Source organism: Danio rerio, chromosome 13 (assembly GCF_049306965.1).
Source record: "Danio rerio strain Tuebingen ecotype United States chromosome 13, GRCz12tu, whole genome shotgun sequence".
In the NCBI taxonomy this organism is placed as follows: Eukaryota; Metazoa; Chordata; class Actinopteri; order Cypriniformes; family Danionidae; genus Danio; species Danio rerio.
This window is the reverse complement of record NC_133188.1, coordinates 50,389,579-50,408,273: the sequence shown is the minus strand read 5'-3', so window position 1 is coordinate 50,408,273 and position 18,695 is coordinate 50,389,579. Positions and strand designations below refer to the sequence as shown.

At 36.2% G+C, this 18,695-nt stretch overlaps 2 protein-coding genes across 23 annotated transcripts in view; one reads left to right on the top strand and one right to left on the bottom strand.

Moving 5' to 3' along the window:
• tmem63ba (transmembrane protein 63Ba) overlaps positions 1-600 on the bottom strand; it is an 80,928-nt gene extending 80,328 nt beyond the window's left edge. For all 6 annotated transcript variants that reach the window (XR_012388939.1, XR_012388941.1, XR_012388940.1 and 3 more), the window contains exon 1: positions 332-600. The gene's annotated coding sequence lies outside the window, so the exon portion shown is untranslated. The remainder of the gene's footprint in view (positions 1-331) is intronic.
• A 4,439-nt stretch (positions 601-5,039) lies between these two features.
• The window catches only part of ate1 (arginyltransferase 1), a 247,985-nt gene continuing 234,329 nt past the window's right edge, over positions 5,040-18,695 (top strand). For 9 of the 17 annotated variants that reach the window (XR_012388380.1, XR_012388382.1, XM_073919134.1 and 6 more), the window contains exon 1: positions 6,040-6,184. Coding sequence is in view for 15 of the 17 variants with exons in the window: in XM_073919134.1 (XP_073775235.1) it covers positions 6,085-6,184 (100 nt within the window). In the remaining 2 variants the exon portion in view is untranslated. 17 annotated transcript variants of the gene reach the window in all.

Here is an 18,695-nt window from a genome sequence, read left to right as displayed (position 1 = left end):
TCTAACCATGAATTAGACCTCAAACTAACCTAGTACGCTACAGACTGATTGTAAGTGACATCGCGTAGTCAATAAATATAAATAATAGAGATTTATGTACCGACTAACCAGAACAATACTCTAAGATAAAGTTAAATACTTAGTTGGCTAACGTAGAGCTAATGTGCCTAGCCGAAAGGTTAGCCTCTAAGGTGGCATGATTTCCCATCAACCTGCTTAAATAATTGAACATTGGTATCATGTTTACCTCAGCTCAATATAACCATCACGATAATCAGACTGACAATGCTCAAACTAGTTACATCGGATTGTACTAGTTAAACTAACTCACCTGCCCGCAGTGGTCAAAGCCAAAGTAGCTCTCGGCTAGCTACTTCTATAACGTCCCCGCAATATCCGTAATATTCTCAGAATTCCAGATCGGGATTTTTTCGGGATGGTTTTAATAGTGTTCGGGAAAAACAAAATGCCGATGATTAGTCCATCATTCAGTTAGCGTGTCATCTGTACGACACTGGCACACTCAACAAGCCCTAGCATGGTTGTGATGGGTCGGGCCGGTGTATGAGCGGTTGATAGGCAACCCACGAACTGTTTCTCAGCTGGGGCGTCGTCCAAGATCGGCCCTTTACGGATTTGTTCGCTTCTGTTTTCGAAAGCTCTTGCTCTCATTCGAGGGCTAGTCGGGTTTAGTCGGACTTGCTCGGTCACATTCGTTCAACTAAGCGATGTTGCCCCCTGGTGGCAGTTGAAAATGATCCTGACCCGTTGGCTTGTGTCCCCTGTAGTGGACCTTGTGTTCCATGAATTTTCTTTGATTTTTTGAGCTACTTTGTTTAGTGCTGTTGTACTGTGCAGAGGACATCCTGGGCTTTCTGGTGATATGTAATTTGATTGGCTGGCATCGTGGCATGCTATGAACCACTTCTTACACTGCATTTAAAATGGCCAGAATACAAAAGAGGACATTTTATGGGAAGGAGAGAGATATGTAAATTTTTGCTTTTTAAATGTTTTTTCTTTACTATTATTATTACATATAAAATAAAAGCCAATAGTAAAAACACTAAATTGTAGATTTTTTAACCCAAAGGATGTAGGAAATCAAGCAACAAAAGTAAGCAACAAAAAATACAATATTTATCTTTGGGTCCCAGGATATGCACAGCTAGTGTTTTTTAGCTTTAGAAAGGTTTATGTGTTTAATTTCAATTTCATACGGTTTCTATTACAGCATTGATGTTGTGATGTAATTCAAACATAATCAGTTAAAAAGACTTAAGCATCCATTTGGTTGTTAAACCTGCAATTAGAGGGATACAGAGTTAGCTTTAGCTCTACTATAAAAGATCTGGGTGTTATATTAGACAACAATTTAGCTTTTGAAAATCATATATCCCATGTCACAAAAACTGCCTTTTTACATCTGAGAAATTTTGCTAAGTTACAAAGTGTGCTATCCATCTCAGATGCAGGAAAGCTAGTTCATGCTTTTATGACTTCTAGGCTGGATTACTGTTATGCTCTGTTTGCTGCTGCCCAGCATCCTCTATTAACAAACTTCAGCTAGTACAAAATGCAGCTGCCAGAGTTCTTACCAGGTCTAGAAAATATGATCATATCACCCCAATTTTATCCTCCTTACACTGGCTGCCTGTTAAGTTTCGTATTGATTTAAAAATATTACTTCTTACCTATAAAGCTTTAAATAATCGAGCTCCTGTTTATCTAACCAAACTTCTGTCTCACTACTATCCAACTCGCTCTTTAAGATCTCAAAACTCAGGGCTTCTGGTAGTACCTAGAATAGCAAAGTCAAGTAAAGGAGGTCGAGCCTTCTCATTTATGGCTCCTAAACTATAAAATAGCCTTCCTGATAACATCCGAGGCTCAGACACACTCTCGCAGTTCAAAACTAGATTAAGACCTATCTGTTTAGTACAACAAACACTCAATGCATCACTTAGTGGTATGATACATGAATGTGCTCCACACAGGTTTCTTGATCTCACTTATATACACTTTGAACTGTAGGTACGCTAATTATTCTCTTTATTCTCTATTTCCACCTGGGGATACTCATCCCGAGACCCTCAGACTATGAAGCGCCACTGATTCGATCCAAGACCAGCGACAAGATGATCCCAAGGTTTCCATGTCCTGGACCAGACCGTATCCTGAGCAGCTGCTGTGGTGGTCATGGAGGAGTGGAGAGCTTGAAACTGATTCCTGTGACGCTCCAGGGACAGAAAAGTCTTCACTGAGGTCCAGCTTTCTCAAGCCTCCGGCGCCTAGACTGCAGCTCTGCACAAGATGTTTGGCAAGAGGAGAAATGGTCGTGCCCAAATGAGCCTGGTTTCTCTCAAGGTTTTTTAATTCTTCACTTTTGCCAATTGGTGAAGTTTTTTCCTCACCGCTGTCGCCACTTGCTTGCATGGTTTGGGATAGGTAGAGCTACGCATCGATGAATTTGCTCTTCAGTGTTTGGACTCTCAGTAGTGATTATTAAACCACACTGAACTGAGCTAAACTGAACTGAACTTCAACACTGAAAACTGAACTACACTGTTTCAATTTACTATGATCTCCTATGAGAAGCTGCCTTGACACAATCTACATTGTAAAAGCGCTATACAAATAAAGGTGAACTGATGTCAAGTCTAAGTTAGTTTAGCATTTGCTATATGTTTTCCAAGAAACATAGTGTTTATATGAAAGAGTCAGGTGCATATGGAGAGGACAGAGTGTATATTCTACATGTGTCTCCTACAACTGCATCTCAAAACACTAAAAATATCTACAAATTCATCTTTTTGTCAACACTCCTATTGCTAACACTTAATATTCTATTTTTAATAAAAAGAGAAACAGCTTTTGTGTTCTAACACTACCACTTTCCAATCTATTTTTTATTTATTTAAAAAGTGCAGTTTTGCAATACACTCAATGTCCACTTTATTAGGTACACCTTACTAGTACTGGGTTGGACCCTCTTTTGCCTTCAGAACTGCCTTAAACCTTCGTGGCTGAGTATTCCTCAGAGATTTTGGTCCGTATTGTCATGATAGCATTACGCAGTTGCTGCAGATTTGTCGGCTGCACATCCATGATGTGGATCTCCTATTCCACCACATCCCAAAGGTGCTTTATTGGATTGAGTACTGGTGACTGTGGAGGCCATTTGAGTACAGTGAACTCATTGTCACATTCAAGACACCAGTCTGAGATGATTTGCACTTTGACATGGCATGTCATCCTACTGGAAGCAGCCATCAGATGATGGGTACACTGTGCTCATAAAGAGATGGACATGGTCAGCAACAATACTCAGGTAGGCTGTGGCTTTGACATGATGCTCAATTGGTACTAATGGGGCCAAAGTGTGCCAAGAAAATATCCCCCACAACATTACACCACCACCAGCAGCCTGAACTGATGATACAAGGCAGGATAGGTCCATGCTTTCATGGTGTTGACGCCGTATTCTGACCCGACCATCTGAATGTCGCAGCAGAAAAATTCTTAGCTGACATAAGTGGCACCCGCTGTGGTCTTCAGCTGCTGTAGCCCATCCGCCTCAAGGTTGGATGTGTTGTGTGTTCAGAGATGCTCTTTTGCAGACCTCGGTTGTAACGAGTGGTTATTTGAGGTACTGTTGCCTTTCGATCAGATGGAACCAGTCTGGCCATTCTCCTCTGACCTCTGGCGACAACAAGGCATTTGCGCCCACAGAACTGCCGCTCACTGAATATTTTCTCTTTTTCAGACCATTCTCTGTAAACCCTAGAGATGGTTGTGCGTGAAAATCCCAATAGACAAGCAGTTTCTGAAATACTCAGACCAGCCCGTCTGGCACCAACAACCATGCCACATTCAAAGTAAATAACTTTTCTTCCCCATTCCGATGCTCAGTTTGAACTGCAGCAGATCGTCTTGACCATATCAGCATTGAGTTGCTGCCATGTGATTGGCTGATTAGAAATTTGCGTTAACGAGCAGTTGGACAGGTGTACCTAATAAAGTGGCCGGTGAGTGTAGGTTTCACAGGAGGGGATATCCTACCCTCTAGCGGCTGTGCAAACATATTCATCTTTAGAACAAGTCATGTTTGTCGAGCTGTCGGATCTCTGCGTATTCGGTCCTTTATGAATACTGTTATGTCAGTGTCACTTTATAAAAGTGACCACGTCATACAGCAGTATTTTTTTCTTATATCTTTGAAAAATTACATAAAGTAATAATACAACAATTCTTATATGTACTATATCTAAAAACATTACTATAGTTACAACAACAACAACCAAAAATGATAATGAAGCAAAAACATTACAGGAGAGAGAAAAAAATACATAATTAAAAATAATAATAATAATAATAACAATAATAATAATAATAATAATAATAAATAAATAAACTCTAAATACTTCTATACATATAAACATAAATAATAACTTAGGATACAATCATTGACTACAGCGGAGGATCAGTACTAGAGAAATGAAATCTTTTTTTTGTCATTTTTTTTGTATTTTCCATTTCTAATAAACAAATATTGCATTTTGCTTTACATTTCGAGAATTTCTGTTTATGTATAAAATATTTGCCTTGTAAAATGTAGAAGTTAACAACAGACTCGAATGTTATTTTTGTGTGTGAAAAAGTGCAAACGGCATCTTTTAAAAATAGCTTGTAATTAGCATTTCTTTTCCCAAATAACACATCACTAACATCATTCCAAAATTTAAGAGAGACATCGCAGTTATAGAAAAGATGAGATAAGTCTTCCTCATGTATTTTACAAAATGTGCAAGTATTCTCAATATCCATGAATTTAGATAAAGTTGCTTTGCAAGGGTAAATTTTGTAAAGTATTTTAAAGTGCACTTTTTTAACCTTATTTAAAAGGCATAATTTGAAGTGCATTAACCAGGTAGCTTTCCAATTAATATTAATATTTTTTTTTACATTCCAATAATATTTCCCTCTAGGGGACGTCATACAGCAGACAGTATAAAGCCTGACGCCCTCAATGCGTCACTGTCTGAATATTTATAAAGAAACTGGCATCGTTGTCGGAAAGAGGAGTTTTACACTACTATACTTTTTTTATCACTGCAAAGTCAATATTCGCATGTCACACATTGTTAACGTCAGAAAGACGGATGGACAATGTACTCAATAGTGGAGCTCAAAGGTGTAAAGTGTGGATATCGCTGTGGCTACTGTGGCAATGAAGAAGGTAAAGATTCATACGGTAAGTGGAGCTGCATGGGTTAATAAACACAATGTGTTTGCCAAAACAAATTACATCCCACAATAACCTTACTTTCATGTACAGTCTGAATTGTTTTTGTGATCAACGCACTGTTTACTATGGTGAGAAGTGTTTAACGCGATAGTTTTAGATTTTTAACATTACTATTGCTTTCATTCGTTGGGGGCTTTTCCCACAACAGGAAGAGCAAATGAAATGTGTGCATCCGGGTTATTTTTATCATTTATTTATTGCATTATTTTTTATTATTATTGAACAAATAGTTATGTACAACTATATGGCATTATCGCTACATCTTCATATTAAAAAGTGCGAATAAAGACCAAATTACGTAAATAAACAATAACATTACATAATAAAAAAGATCAATAATAAATACATAAATATATAAAAGGAATTCGGGGTTTTTCCTGTAGTTTATACAATTCTGTCAGAGTTTTTATTTATTTATTTATTTATTGTTTTTATTTGTTTTCATTATATCAGGGCTTTTACGTAAAAAAAATAATGCTTCCAGGTTATTTAAAAGCGCTTGACTCCCACCCTACTACGGTGAAAATCTTGCTGATGAATATTAATTACTTCCTATCGACGTTTTGCCTTTCTTTTTTGCAACGTCCAATCACATATGCCTATTAATATTAATAATATCTTTAGTATTTAAAAACACGCCCACTAAAAGCAGTTCAGACCAATCACAGAGGCGCACTAGGTGAACGTCACGAGGCGTGATTAATATTAATGAAGCAGCCCTTTCCAATAGTAGGCTTCGTTAATGCGTTCCTGGGCGCAGCTGAGCGAGTGTAGAAATGGCAGCGGGTGGATCGTACAGTATAGTGGAGTATTTCGGCGGAGATGATGGCTATCGCTGCGGTTACTGTAAACATGAAAACGGCAATCTATCACACGGTAAGCAGATGTTATATTGCTATCAATGGATTGTGGTGAATATTCAGTGAACTGACTAAGCATTACAGGGATGCCGGTGTTTTGACTAGCCTTGACTGTTCCGAAAGCTGAGCATGGCTTGTCAAAATGTTCATCTAATTAATGTTACACTATTGCTTTCACATGGATTGCTTGTGTTTGTAAATGGCAAGGTCGATTATATATGAACAAGGATTTTCTGTGGAGTTTGTGGCGGATGGTGCAGATCTCTGGCATCTGAAATGGAAGCAGCATTTTTAAAACTGAAAAAAGATATTAATAGGAAGTACAATTACTATAACAGAGGCTTTATTCATCCCTGTCTGGACTGATTAATGTCCTCATATGACAGTTAACATCTTTACAATAAGAGTGTTAACAAGAAGAAGTCATATATTTGTTTCTTCACCCATCTAGCTCTACAAAGTCCATGGTTTATGATTGAGGTAAAGTTGGTTTTATATTCACACAGTCAGACTTTCTCCTTGACGATATCATTTCAGAAAAGCATTTTGTTTGCTATTTATAAGTAGTCATATTAGCCTTTTGTACTATATACTGTTTTACATTATAATGTCACTTTATCATAATTTTAATAAAGGTTTTAATAATTAATAATAGTTTTATAATTACTTTATCAACATAATTATTTTTAAATGAATTGTTTCTGATTTATTTTTGCTTTTTTGATTGTTTATTACCTTGTGTTCATGTGGGTTTCCTCCGGGTGTCCCGGTTTCCAAGTCCAGAAACATGCGGTACAGGTGAATTGGGTAGGCTAAACTTTCTGTAGTGTATGTGTGTGTGAATAAGTGTGTATAGATGTTTCCCAGTGATGGGTTGCAGCTGGAAGGGCATCCGCTGCGTAAAACATATGCTGGATAAGTTGGCGATTCATTCCTCTGTGGCGACCTCAGTTTAATAAAGGGACTTAGCTGAAAAGAAAATGAATGAATGAATGAATGTTTGTTCATTATTTCCTCTAAACCCTTTTCTTGTGCACTTGACCAGGTTTATAAATTATTTTACTATTAAAGTGTTAAACTATTAAAGTTACTACATTATTCAAACAGATCCTATTTAGGTTAGTATAGCATATATAGATTAGTGTTCATTCTTCCTGTCCGGCTGAGGTAATTGCAAAAATATGGTGGTTCAAGTCATGTAAAAAATATCCGTAAAAAAATATTAGTTTTTCCTGGTTTATTTATGCTTTTGAATTGCATCATGGGATCTTGATTTTTCTTTAAACAAAAAAGTTGAAAATGACTTTTGTTGACATTTTGAGTAGTTTAAAGTGATATATTGTCTGGGTTTATCTTGTATATTTAGGGCTTCTACAGGGTCTTACAGTCTTAAATCTCAATATCCAAATCATAAATCTACTAAAATATTGTGTTGTAGGTCTTGAATCTTTTTTAACCCAGTCCTAATTTTCCTTTGTTTATGTTTTGCTACCCAATCTGGCCAAAACCCATACAATTACCGAAAATCATCTCAATACATCTTTAAACTTTTTACTTAAAAGGGTCATTTTTAACTCTGTTTATCAAAATTATTTTTCTTATAATAACATTTGTTTAAAAGTTCTCCATGCATTTACTGCTGAGGACATCGGACAGGACAGATTGCTGTGCATAGATTTAGTTTATTATAGTTTTTAAAACTTTTAAAACATTTGTTCATTTTTTTTTAAATATTAATGTTTGGATGCAAGTAGTGCTTGCATGTTTTTACACAATATTTAAAATATTTTACTAAGAAATAAAATCTTAAAAATATATTTTTTATCATTAATGTATTATTATACAATATTAATATTAATGTATTATTAATGTATATATATTATTATATCTCTGAATTCAAATCCTTACTTAAGACTCACTTATTTTCTGAATGCTTTGCATCTGATCTAGCAAACTGACAACTTAATCTGATCCACCACTATCCTGCTCATATGTCTCTTAGGTCTTGTTGGTGTTATTCAAGTTTGTTATATTTGTCCTCATGTATGTTTGTTTATCTTTTTGTTGCATTCCTTGTAAAGTGTCCTTGAGCTCTGGAAAGGCGCTATATAAATACAAATTATTATTATTATTATTATTATTATTATTATTAATAAATGTATTAAATTATCATTATTTATTTTGATAGGGCAAATAAAAATCTTTTCCATCTGGGCCATTTGAAAAATTCCTTAGCCTTTAGTCCTTTATAGGTCTCAAATTTCATTCATAATGGTCTTAAAAATGTCTTAAATTTAAACCTTCAGAAACCCTAAAATTTTGCTACAAACACCTTGTAATAAGTTGCCAGTACCTTTTTTATTCTACAATATTATTTCTGTCTTAATCATTTCTTATAATTATTTAAAACTACTAAAATGCCAATAAAAGTCACTTTGTTAAACCGCAGAGTTGATTTTCCAACATCAAAAGTCGACAGAGCAGAGATCAACGTCCCATAATGCAATTCACAACCCTCATTTAATATTTCTCAATTACCCTTTCTCTAATGATGATGTTAATGTCGACAGCTCACTGTAGAAATGCTGCTAAATGCGGCAACGTAAGCAGATGAGAAAGGATTGGACGGCTGCTGTGTTGTAATTGTGGGAAAGTGAGATATAAATAGTGGGCAAGCCTATGAATGAACGTGCTGGAGATACAGTAATCTGATCCCAGTAATCTGCTCCATGCCACATAACGTGTATGTCTGGAAGAAGGAAGCGTGCATCTAATGCTAATCAGTGACAGTTGTTTACATTTGTGTTTAGCGGATGTCCTCAACAACATGCTTGGATGATTCTTATTATAGACTCTGTGTATGCAATGATGATGGTCTCAGTAACTCATTTGACTGATCTTGCGCTAATGGACTGACTTCAGAATAGATTCATTGATTGCTTAAGTGTTTAAAAGTGAAAGCAAAATCTTTAAAGTACACATGAAATTAAGACTAAGGATATTGATTTTGTTGGCTCACATTGCTAGTTTTATGGTGAATAATTAATCTGTGCATGTCATTAAGAAATAAAAAAAGTGTAGTGACACAAATGACCTTTTTGTCACTTGAGGTGTTGTAGGGTTGTTTCTGACGCGTGAGAGCTCAACAAACGAATCATCCTCCAAATACTGCTTATCAGATTTATTTTTTGCACAGACAGTTCTTATGGCTCAATTTCCACTTACAGTCTGGTATATAAATGCTCATAAAATCACATTGAATGCCTCCATAAAGCTCTTTCAAACACGTTCAAAAAATGTTGTGCTTCCCTCTAATTACACACCTGTTGTTCTAAGTCTTTGTCTACCTATATACTCCTCCAAACCCACACTCCACCCAGTGGTCAAAAACAGCATTACAACAAACATAATGGCTCTTACAAAAAGTTTGCCCTTGTAATCTAAAATTGAAATCTGAAAGTGCACTTCCTGTTTATTTTGAGTTGAATTCTCAGATTAGATCTGTCTGAGGTAGTGGGCGTGGCCAGCATACGTAACCACGCCCCTCCAGCTGTCAGTTTTGACAAAAAAACAGAAATGGTCAGGAGGAGGAGTCTGTCAGGTTGTAATAACTCTCCCCAAACCCTTCTCCAGATATTTCTTAATGAAATGCGTACTTTACTACATCCAATCAGCTCGCAGTAGAAAAAAAACTGATGCTGTGTTCACACCAGACGCGGAACGTGCGGATAAATCACGCTATTCGCGTGTAAATAGCCGTGTGAATATTTGAGTTTACTCGCTTCATTCGTGCGTCAAACCCCGCTTCATTCGAACGTCAAATCCGATTCATTCGCGCGTCAAATTCACTTCAGAACAGACGAGGATTCGTGTGATGGGCAGGGCTTCTGTCTGCCCAGTGACTCTAGCTTCATAGCTAAATGGCTGACATGGATTTTATGAAGAAAATAACAGTGCTTGTGTGATTTATGAATACTAAAAAACAGCATCGATACATTTAGGGTCGTGTCTGAGTTCACTACATCCTTTCAGAGCCAGAGGTGCATCCAGCTCTGTGAGCTCATAAACTCCTCCAGAAACTTAACCTGGATGACGGAGACTTTCAGCGGTGCTTCTGACTGAGCCAAGCCCAGGTTGATAAACTTGTCGGCTGAAGGATTTCCCCTAGGACACCGACTACAGGCGATACGTCACAATCACGCCCCCACAAAAGCAAGCTCCTGATTGGTTAGCGCAGCGCGAATGTCCGCTGAAGTTCAGATGTTCGAAGTTGAGTGATTTGCGCGAATCGCGTTAAGCGCGTCAAACACGCAAAATGCTCAATTCGTATCGCGCAATTCGCGTCATTCGCGCGTATCGCGCCGCAGGACGTCTATTCGCGCGTTTGCATTGACTTAACATGTAAATCACTCGCGCTTGCCGCACGTTCCACGTCTGGTGTGAACGCAGCATGAGAGTCCAAAAAATCATTATCATAAATTGTCCGTAGTTTATATGGGTGTGAGTGAGAATGAGTGGTTGGAAGGGCACCCGCTGTGTAAAACATATGCTGGAATAGTTGGTGGTTCATGTTGCTAATTTCAGACAACGCAACCTTTCCCGTTTTCCATAACGTTGTTTAAATAGCAAATCCATTTGCAGCACTTTGTGAACTCATAGGTGTTCCGGTCAAGAAAAGAGGCGTGTTAAGGCGCATTGTTGGACCAGCTGAGAGCAGCCTTTTCAAGTTATTCATGACAACTTGCTTTTGCATAATGTTTTCATTCATTCATTCAGTTTCGGCTTAGTCCTTTTATTAATCAGGGGTTGCCACAGTGGAATGAACCTCTAACTTACTTAGCATTTGTTTTACAAAGCGGATGCCCTTCCAGCTGCAACCCATCATTGGGAAACACACTTATTCATACACACACTCTTTTAGCTTACCTAATTTTCCTATACCACATGTCTTTGCACCCGGAGGAAACCCGCGCAAACACGGAGAAAACAGGCAAACTCCACACAGAAATGCCAACTGACTTAGCGGAAGCACCGACCTTCTTGCTGTGATTCGACAGCGCTATCTACTGTGCCACCGTGTCGCCTTAATGTTGTTATTATTATTATTATTAGCAGTATTATTTATTATATTCATATTTATTCATTCATTCATTTTCTTGTCTGCTTAGTCCTTTTAATAATCCGGGGTCGCCACAGCGGAATGAACCGCCAACTTATCCAGCACATTTTTACGCAGCGGATGCCCTTCCAGCCGCAACCCATCTCTGGGAAACATCCACACACACATTCACACACACACACACACACACACACACACACACACACACACACACACACACACACACACACACACACACACACATACAGGCATACATGGTTTATGAGGTCAATGTGACTTTTTGGTGGTTTACGGGGACATACCTTTGCCAACATCCTACGAACATAAAACTTGTGCCAAAAATTTTTATTTGAGCTACAAAAGGCAAACAATGCTTAAAAACAGCAATTTTAGTTTCACAACACACTCAAATTAACTATGTGACATTTCACAGGCTTATGGGGCCAGACAAAATCATGGTTTACAAGGTCTGTTTACATGTTACACACAAACCTAGCCCCTTCATGGTTTAAGAGGACTGATTAACACATTTTACATATCACACTATTCTGCTATTGCAGTAAGGGTGACAACAGAACAGACTCTGGCTTTCCTCAGCTAGACCCCTGCTAAACCCATCTCAGTTGCTAAGGTTCTGCCTGTCACTTCTTAAATGACAAATCCTATTTTGCTTATAATACACTTTTGATTTAACAGTTCTGTAGGCTTATTGTGTTGTATCAGTTAAACAATCTGTTTAATGTACTGTTGAACAATAACCTGAAAAAGACAGCATTTTACCATTAAAGTATGAAGAGTTAATTGTTTAAGGGCCTTTGCTCTTATTTTATAGGACAGTAGATATTTTAAAAGGCAACTTCAGATAAAAAAAGAACATAATTGGCAAAGAACCTTCAACCATGAACAACCAGAAGCACAACTGTACGATAACATATTCATTATTTTATTCTTTCACTTGGCCAGAACACAAATGTTCCCCTCTGTGAACTCTGTGTGGAGATTGCATGTTCTCTGTGTTGGAGTGGGTTTCCTCCGGGTGCTCCGGTTTCCCCCACAGTCCAAAGACAAGCGGTACAGGGGATTGAATACACTAAATTGTCCGTAGTGTGTGTGTGTGAGAATGAGTGTGTATGGGTGTTTTCCAGTGATGGGTTGCAGCTGGAAGAACAACCGCAACGTAAAACATATTCTGGATAAGTTGGAGGTTCATTTCACTGTGGAAACCCCTGATAAATAAAGGGAGTAAGCCGAAAAGAAAATGAATGAATGAATGATTACAGCTTATAAACAAACTAATGGTATTTTAAAATTTAATTAAGTCGTTCAACAGATTATTCTTTTTCAAATTTAAATATTTATACTAGAACACAACATGGTAGTGCACTAGAATACTGTCAAATACAAAACAATGCCACTCTATGACAGGAATAAAAAAAAAAAATTATTTTTATTTTTGAAGTCCAGGAAAACAGCAGGGCAATTAAACATGATTAAACAGGGCAATTAAGCATTTTATTATGAAATGCATAAACTATTATCGCTCTGACAAGAACAAAAATGAGATGGATAAAAACAGATAAAAAGATAGATAAAAAGAAAAAAAGATAAAACTAGACATAAAAGTTTGATTCCACAAATTGAATGATACATACAGAATGATATGAACACAAAACAGATTAAAAGCTAAATTTCTTAATGTGACAGTAATATGTGTTATAATGTGACTAATTATTATCATACACATTTTCACTTTTTTGTCACAGTGACAATATTTGACCATTTTCAAACATGTAAATAAAAAACCAAAAATGTCTTTTTGCTACTCAACACTGTTGTAAATGTTCAGTCTGAGGGACTGCATTTGTAGAATGTATTTTTGTGTGATGGGTATTGCCCAGGCTCATGAAGCAGACGTGGACCTGGACTGTGGAGCAGTACCAGACTGTGGAATAGTGGCAGACATGGGTTGAAAAGCAGAGGCAATCTGTAGAGCAATGTAGAGACTGCCCTGGAGTGATGATGGACTGTGAAGCACTGGTATGGTACAGAAGTGGGCCTGGGCCATGTTTTTTTTTTAAATTTACATGCTTGAAAATGGTTAAATATTGTCACTCTGTGACAAGAAAAAAAAAAAAAAAGAAAATGTGTTTAATAATAATCAGTCTTTTGAACTCATTACAGCCTTCACGTCTGCTTTTGTCCATGGTCTTCTCATGTAGGTTGTTCTGCCGGTGCTAGAGCCTGAAAGCAAACAAGATGATTAACTGTTAGCATCACTGACTTTTAATAGATCATATCAACTGTTCATCAATATCGTTTAAAAGACTCTTTCTTGGAAAAAAGGTTAATCCTTAGGTGTGCACTTACACCATGGTTTTACATCACACAACTACATGATTTAACAGCAACATATGCGAGTATAACTTTCAGTAGCTGCTTTGAATCATTGTGGACTACTGAAAGTGATATGACCTTTCCATGTAAAGACTTTTCTTAATTTTAAAAAAAGGCAAGCAATGTTTTCATAATATTCCCTATTATATTTTTCAACTGTAGAAAGTCTTCCGGTTTTTAGTTTAGTTGAATAATAAAAAGGTAAAAACTGCAAAGGTCAATATTATGAGCACAAAAAATAAAATAAAAATATATAAAATTATAAAAATTAAGATTTATTTTTTGATTTTTGTGTCAGCCAGATATCGCAGAACCCTATTTAAAAATGGCCAGATACAAAAGAGAAAGTGATAAATGGAAGACATTGACGAGAAATGTAGCATAGGAAAAAGCATTTGAGCATTTGCGCTACAAGCACTCCGATAGAAAGTCTGAACGTGTATTGAGTGCTGCTGGAAACATTGCAACTCCAACTAGGTCTGCTTAATCCAGACAATGTGTCAGCATGTTAGCTTTTCTGTCAAATAATTTAAAATATGAACCAAAAACGGTGGAGAGTTAGTAGCCTACGCTGTTTTTTCCTCAACATCTCACTTATATTGTTATCAATAGGCTAATATTTTTTGTTCTTCTTCTTCTTCTTCTTCTTATTATTATTATTATTATTATTAGTTACTATTTATATTATCACTGATACTGAAAAGTGTTATTTAGGCTATTTGTGAAGTTCTTAAAAATGTAACATTTAATTATTATACAGGAGGGAGGAACCAGTGAATATTGTCCTCACCACTTAAAAAAATGTGTAAATAAAAACAAAACAAAAAAAACTAAAAATAAAGGATAAAAGGAAAAGCATGCTCTTGATCATTTTTTATAATCTGATTTGTACATGCTGCTGTGTGTGTGCACTTAGCCTAGACGAGCAGAGCACACACATCTAAAGTTATCTTACTGTGAGCGTTTTAATGGTCAAATATGTGTCAAAATGCTGTGTTCAGTGATCATTTATAAGATGCTTAAAGCACAGTTTGTTTCATATTTTTATTCTATTGTACATATTTCCCTTTGCTCATTTACAGGGAGGAAAATAACTGCATATATACAATTGAAATCCGAATTATTAGCCCTCCTGAATTATTAGCAACGATTTTCCACCAATTTTCTGTTTAATGGAAAGAAGATTTTTTTTCAACCCATTTCTAAACATAATAGTTTTAATAACTAATTTTTTATAACTGATTTCATTCATCTTTGTTATGATGACAGCACATATTTTACTAGATATTTTTCAAAATACAAGCATTCAGATTAAAGTACGATTCAAAGGCTTAATTAGGATAATTGGGCAAGTCATTAATATTGACCTTAAAATAGGTTTCAAAATATTTAAACCTGCTTTTATTCTAGCCAAAATAAAACAAAGACTTCCTCCAGAAGAAAAAAAATATTATAGAAAATACTGTAAAAAAAATCCTGAATTTGTTAAACATCATTTTGGAAATATTTATAAAAAAAAAAATAAAAAATTCACAGGAGCGCTAATAATTTTGACTTCAGCTGAAAAATAGTTTTGAATAATCATGTTTGCAATTATGACAAAAATAATCGTGATTATGATTTTTCCCATAATAGAGCAGCCCTAACTGTATGTGTAATGTAGCCTACAGTTGATTATGTGATGTGATCAATTAAAAAAAACTTTTTCTTTTTTCTTAGTAATAAATATGCTTTTACACTATACTGTATGCTTTAGAAAAGATACAATAGATGGTGAGAAGTATAGCCCCAGGCTGCAAAAATTAAAAAATATAAGAATGAAGTTGTTTAGCCTTTATAGCGCCCTATTAAATTGTGTTGGGGTAAAAAGAATGTTCACATTTCTTTGACTATCATGGCGATGTTATTACCTCAAATCTTAAACGTGCGCACATTGCAAGAAATGAAAACCGCGTCACAGCACACACTACAAAATATTAAGGTTATCGAGTCAATGAAACACATCACCTGATTGCAGTATAAATTGCTTTATTAATAATTATTATTATTTATTATAGGCCAGGTTACAAATATTTGAAAATCTGTCACTACATGCAAAACACTCTCATGCACTCAAAATAGGTTCCCTTTTGCATAGCTATTAGTGGCAGTTATGAATTAAATAAATGGGCATATCGGCACGTAAGGTGAGTCGCCTATTATTTATCATCTGTTTATTTTTCTCTGTTAATTTCTTTCACATGCATGCAGAGTAAACAGTCTGTGCTGTTTCTGCTTGTTTAATAGAGCGCCTCCTCTTATAGCCGGCATATTTCGGTATAAAGAACTACATTTTTTTTTTTTTACTGTATGCTATTCTTTCCCCTATATTAAACACAGCAAATATATAATTAAATATTAGAAACATAAATATTTTAAGTTTCTAAAAGCACATTTTAATGTTTAAGCATTGTTTATTGGCCGTCGGCGTCGATGATGTGCACCTCTCAAAAAATGTAACTACAAGTCGCAACGACACAGAGCGCAAGCTCGTGATTTTTTTGATGGTCGTGATTGGTCGGCTTGGCAGCGCTGATGAGTCTGGGGGCGGGACCAAGAGCCGTGCGAGTGGAGCGAGCCCAATAGAGCGATTGTTTACAAGTGTGGAGTCCCGTGAAGGAGCTCTGGATAGAAAGTTTTGTTTTGTGTTTATCTCATAGTTAAAGTTGTTCCACGTCCGCCGGTTCCAGCCTCAAAATGAGTGAGTTTGAGTCACTTGTATGTTCAGGAAGCGTTTAGAAAAAACAAAACAACAGCGAAGAAACTCAACACAGAGGAACATTAACACCTCACTGCCAACTAGCGTTTCGAAAGTGTTAATGCAGACCAACAGAGACATCGCGCAGGAGTAAAATAAACAGCTACGCGCGTTGCATGTGCCGTGGGTTACGCCGGTCATAACGCAGAAGTATAAACCAGGCTTTATAAACTTTAATTTCATAAGTGCATACAATATAATATTAATAATAATAAGACAATTAGCATGTTTATCAGGGTAGACGACATGCAGTGAGTGGATAATTCCATATGTGCAATATGTCCATTTAAATCTCTCCATTTTGCTGTAATGGCTGTGCTGTGCTTGACTGGCAATAGCTTTTAGATTATAACCCGCGACCCACTTATTAATATGCAGCGTTTTTTTGATTACATGGGGCCAGTTGCACCAGCAGTGTGTAAGTTAAAATGAAGCCTAGTTGTGACTTAAAGGGACACTAATTTACAATGTACGCACTACTAAATATTTTTGTGTTGCACCATTTCACTTAGTTTAAACCTAACTCTGTGTTCCAACTAAAAATTTACCGCAGCCTCCCCCCATGTATAATGGTAGAAAAGAGATGACAGTGAGATTAGTCTACATCGAGGAGCTTGCGATGATCTCCCTCTATTCACAGCCTTATTTTCTTCCCAAATCTCGCATTTCTTTCGGTTTGTAAATGAAGAGTTTTATTTTGTTTCAAGGAGTGTTTTGTGTTAACATACATTTCTTTATGACTGGGTTTTTTCTCCCTGCTATTTTTTCTTTAACGTGTAGAATATTTAAAAAAATCAAGTTTTATGTTTTGATAACTTTGTGTAATTTGTGTGCATTCACAGCAAATTTTCAAAGAACAGTTATATGTAGATGCATTAGTTGCAGAATTCTAAAGCAGTTTACCGATTGAAACACTTTTTATTTGATATTAGGTGATTTAATGCAACTACGTATGACTTTACTGAGAGCTTATGACCTTACTAACTACGGTTTGCCTTAAGAGCATGTGGTGCAACCGAAGTAAAAACAACTTTAGTTATAAACAAGCCAGTAGTTATTATTATTATTATTACTACTACTACTACTACTACTACTACTACTACTACTACTACTATTATTATTAGGCAATTTTCTGAAGCAACCCCTGTAACCAATTTAGTGCTTTTGGGTTGTTGTTGTTGTTTTCGGTTAAAGCGCAATGCCCCATTAACACCTCAGACATATTATTAGCCAAACATTTTGTTTGAGATGAGGGCAGGGGTATATGTTGAGTATATTTCACAAGCAAGGTTGACACAAAATCCCCGGTTATATACCTTTTACCTATAGGCCAACTTATGGAAATGTAGGCTCATATAGGCTGTTTCTATTCACAGCAACTTATCGACTGAACTAGGTGTTAATTAAAATTTCTATATTAGGCTCGTAGCAATTGATATTGGAGTCATGGAATATTGTTTGCATTTATTTTGCATATTGTTTGCAATATCCTACTTTAATAATAATAATAATAATTAATATTATATTTAAAAGTTTTTCTATTTCTAAATAAATAGCCTGCTGTAAATTAGGCCGACAACCATTAATGTTGTTACCACCTCGTTTAGAGCATCATTATGGGCATTTTACGTTATAACTAATGTGGTTCAAACAATAGATCTGTGACAGAGAAGTTTTGGGACACACTCGTCACTACATCGTTCTTTTCCCAAACGACACATTGTACTATAATATTTCTGCCGCGAGTTATGTTGTTGTTTGGGAAACCCAGCCCTGGTGCAGAGCCAGAGGAAGAAGCGCGCTGCGCTTGTGGAGCAGATAAGAAGCTAGAGAAGCTTCTAGACCAGGGGAGAGTTTCCCAAACAACGACATATATCTGAATAAAGGGGTAATCTACTGTATTTTAGCCTAATTATTATTTCTAATGTTTACACACTGTAAAATAGGCTAATCCAATCTTAAAAAAAAAAAACACTAAATCAATTTTTGTGAATTGTTTTTATTCCGAGCTAAATAACATTTTAGAAAATGTTGCATATCAAGCTGTTGGTATCTCCTCGCGGTTGAAATTGGCTGTTATGCGAAAAAAAAGAACAAATATTAGCTCGCAGCCTAGTTGCTTTTTAGATTTAATTTAAGCCAAAATTCAGCTGACAGCGCACACTCAGCCGCGATACAGAGAGAAAAAGTAATTAATAGATTCTTTAATGTAAACAA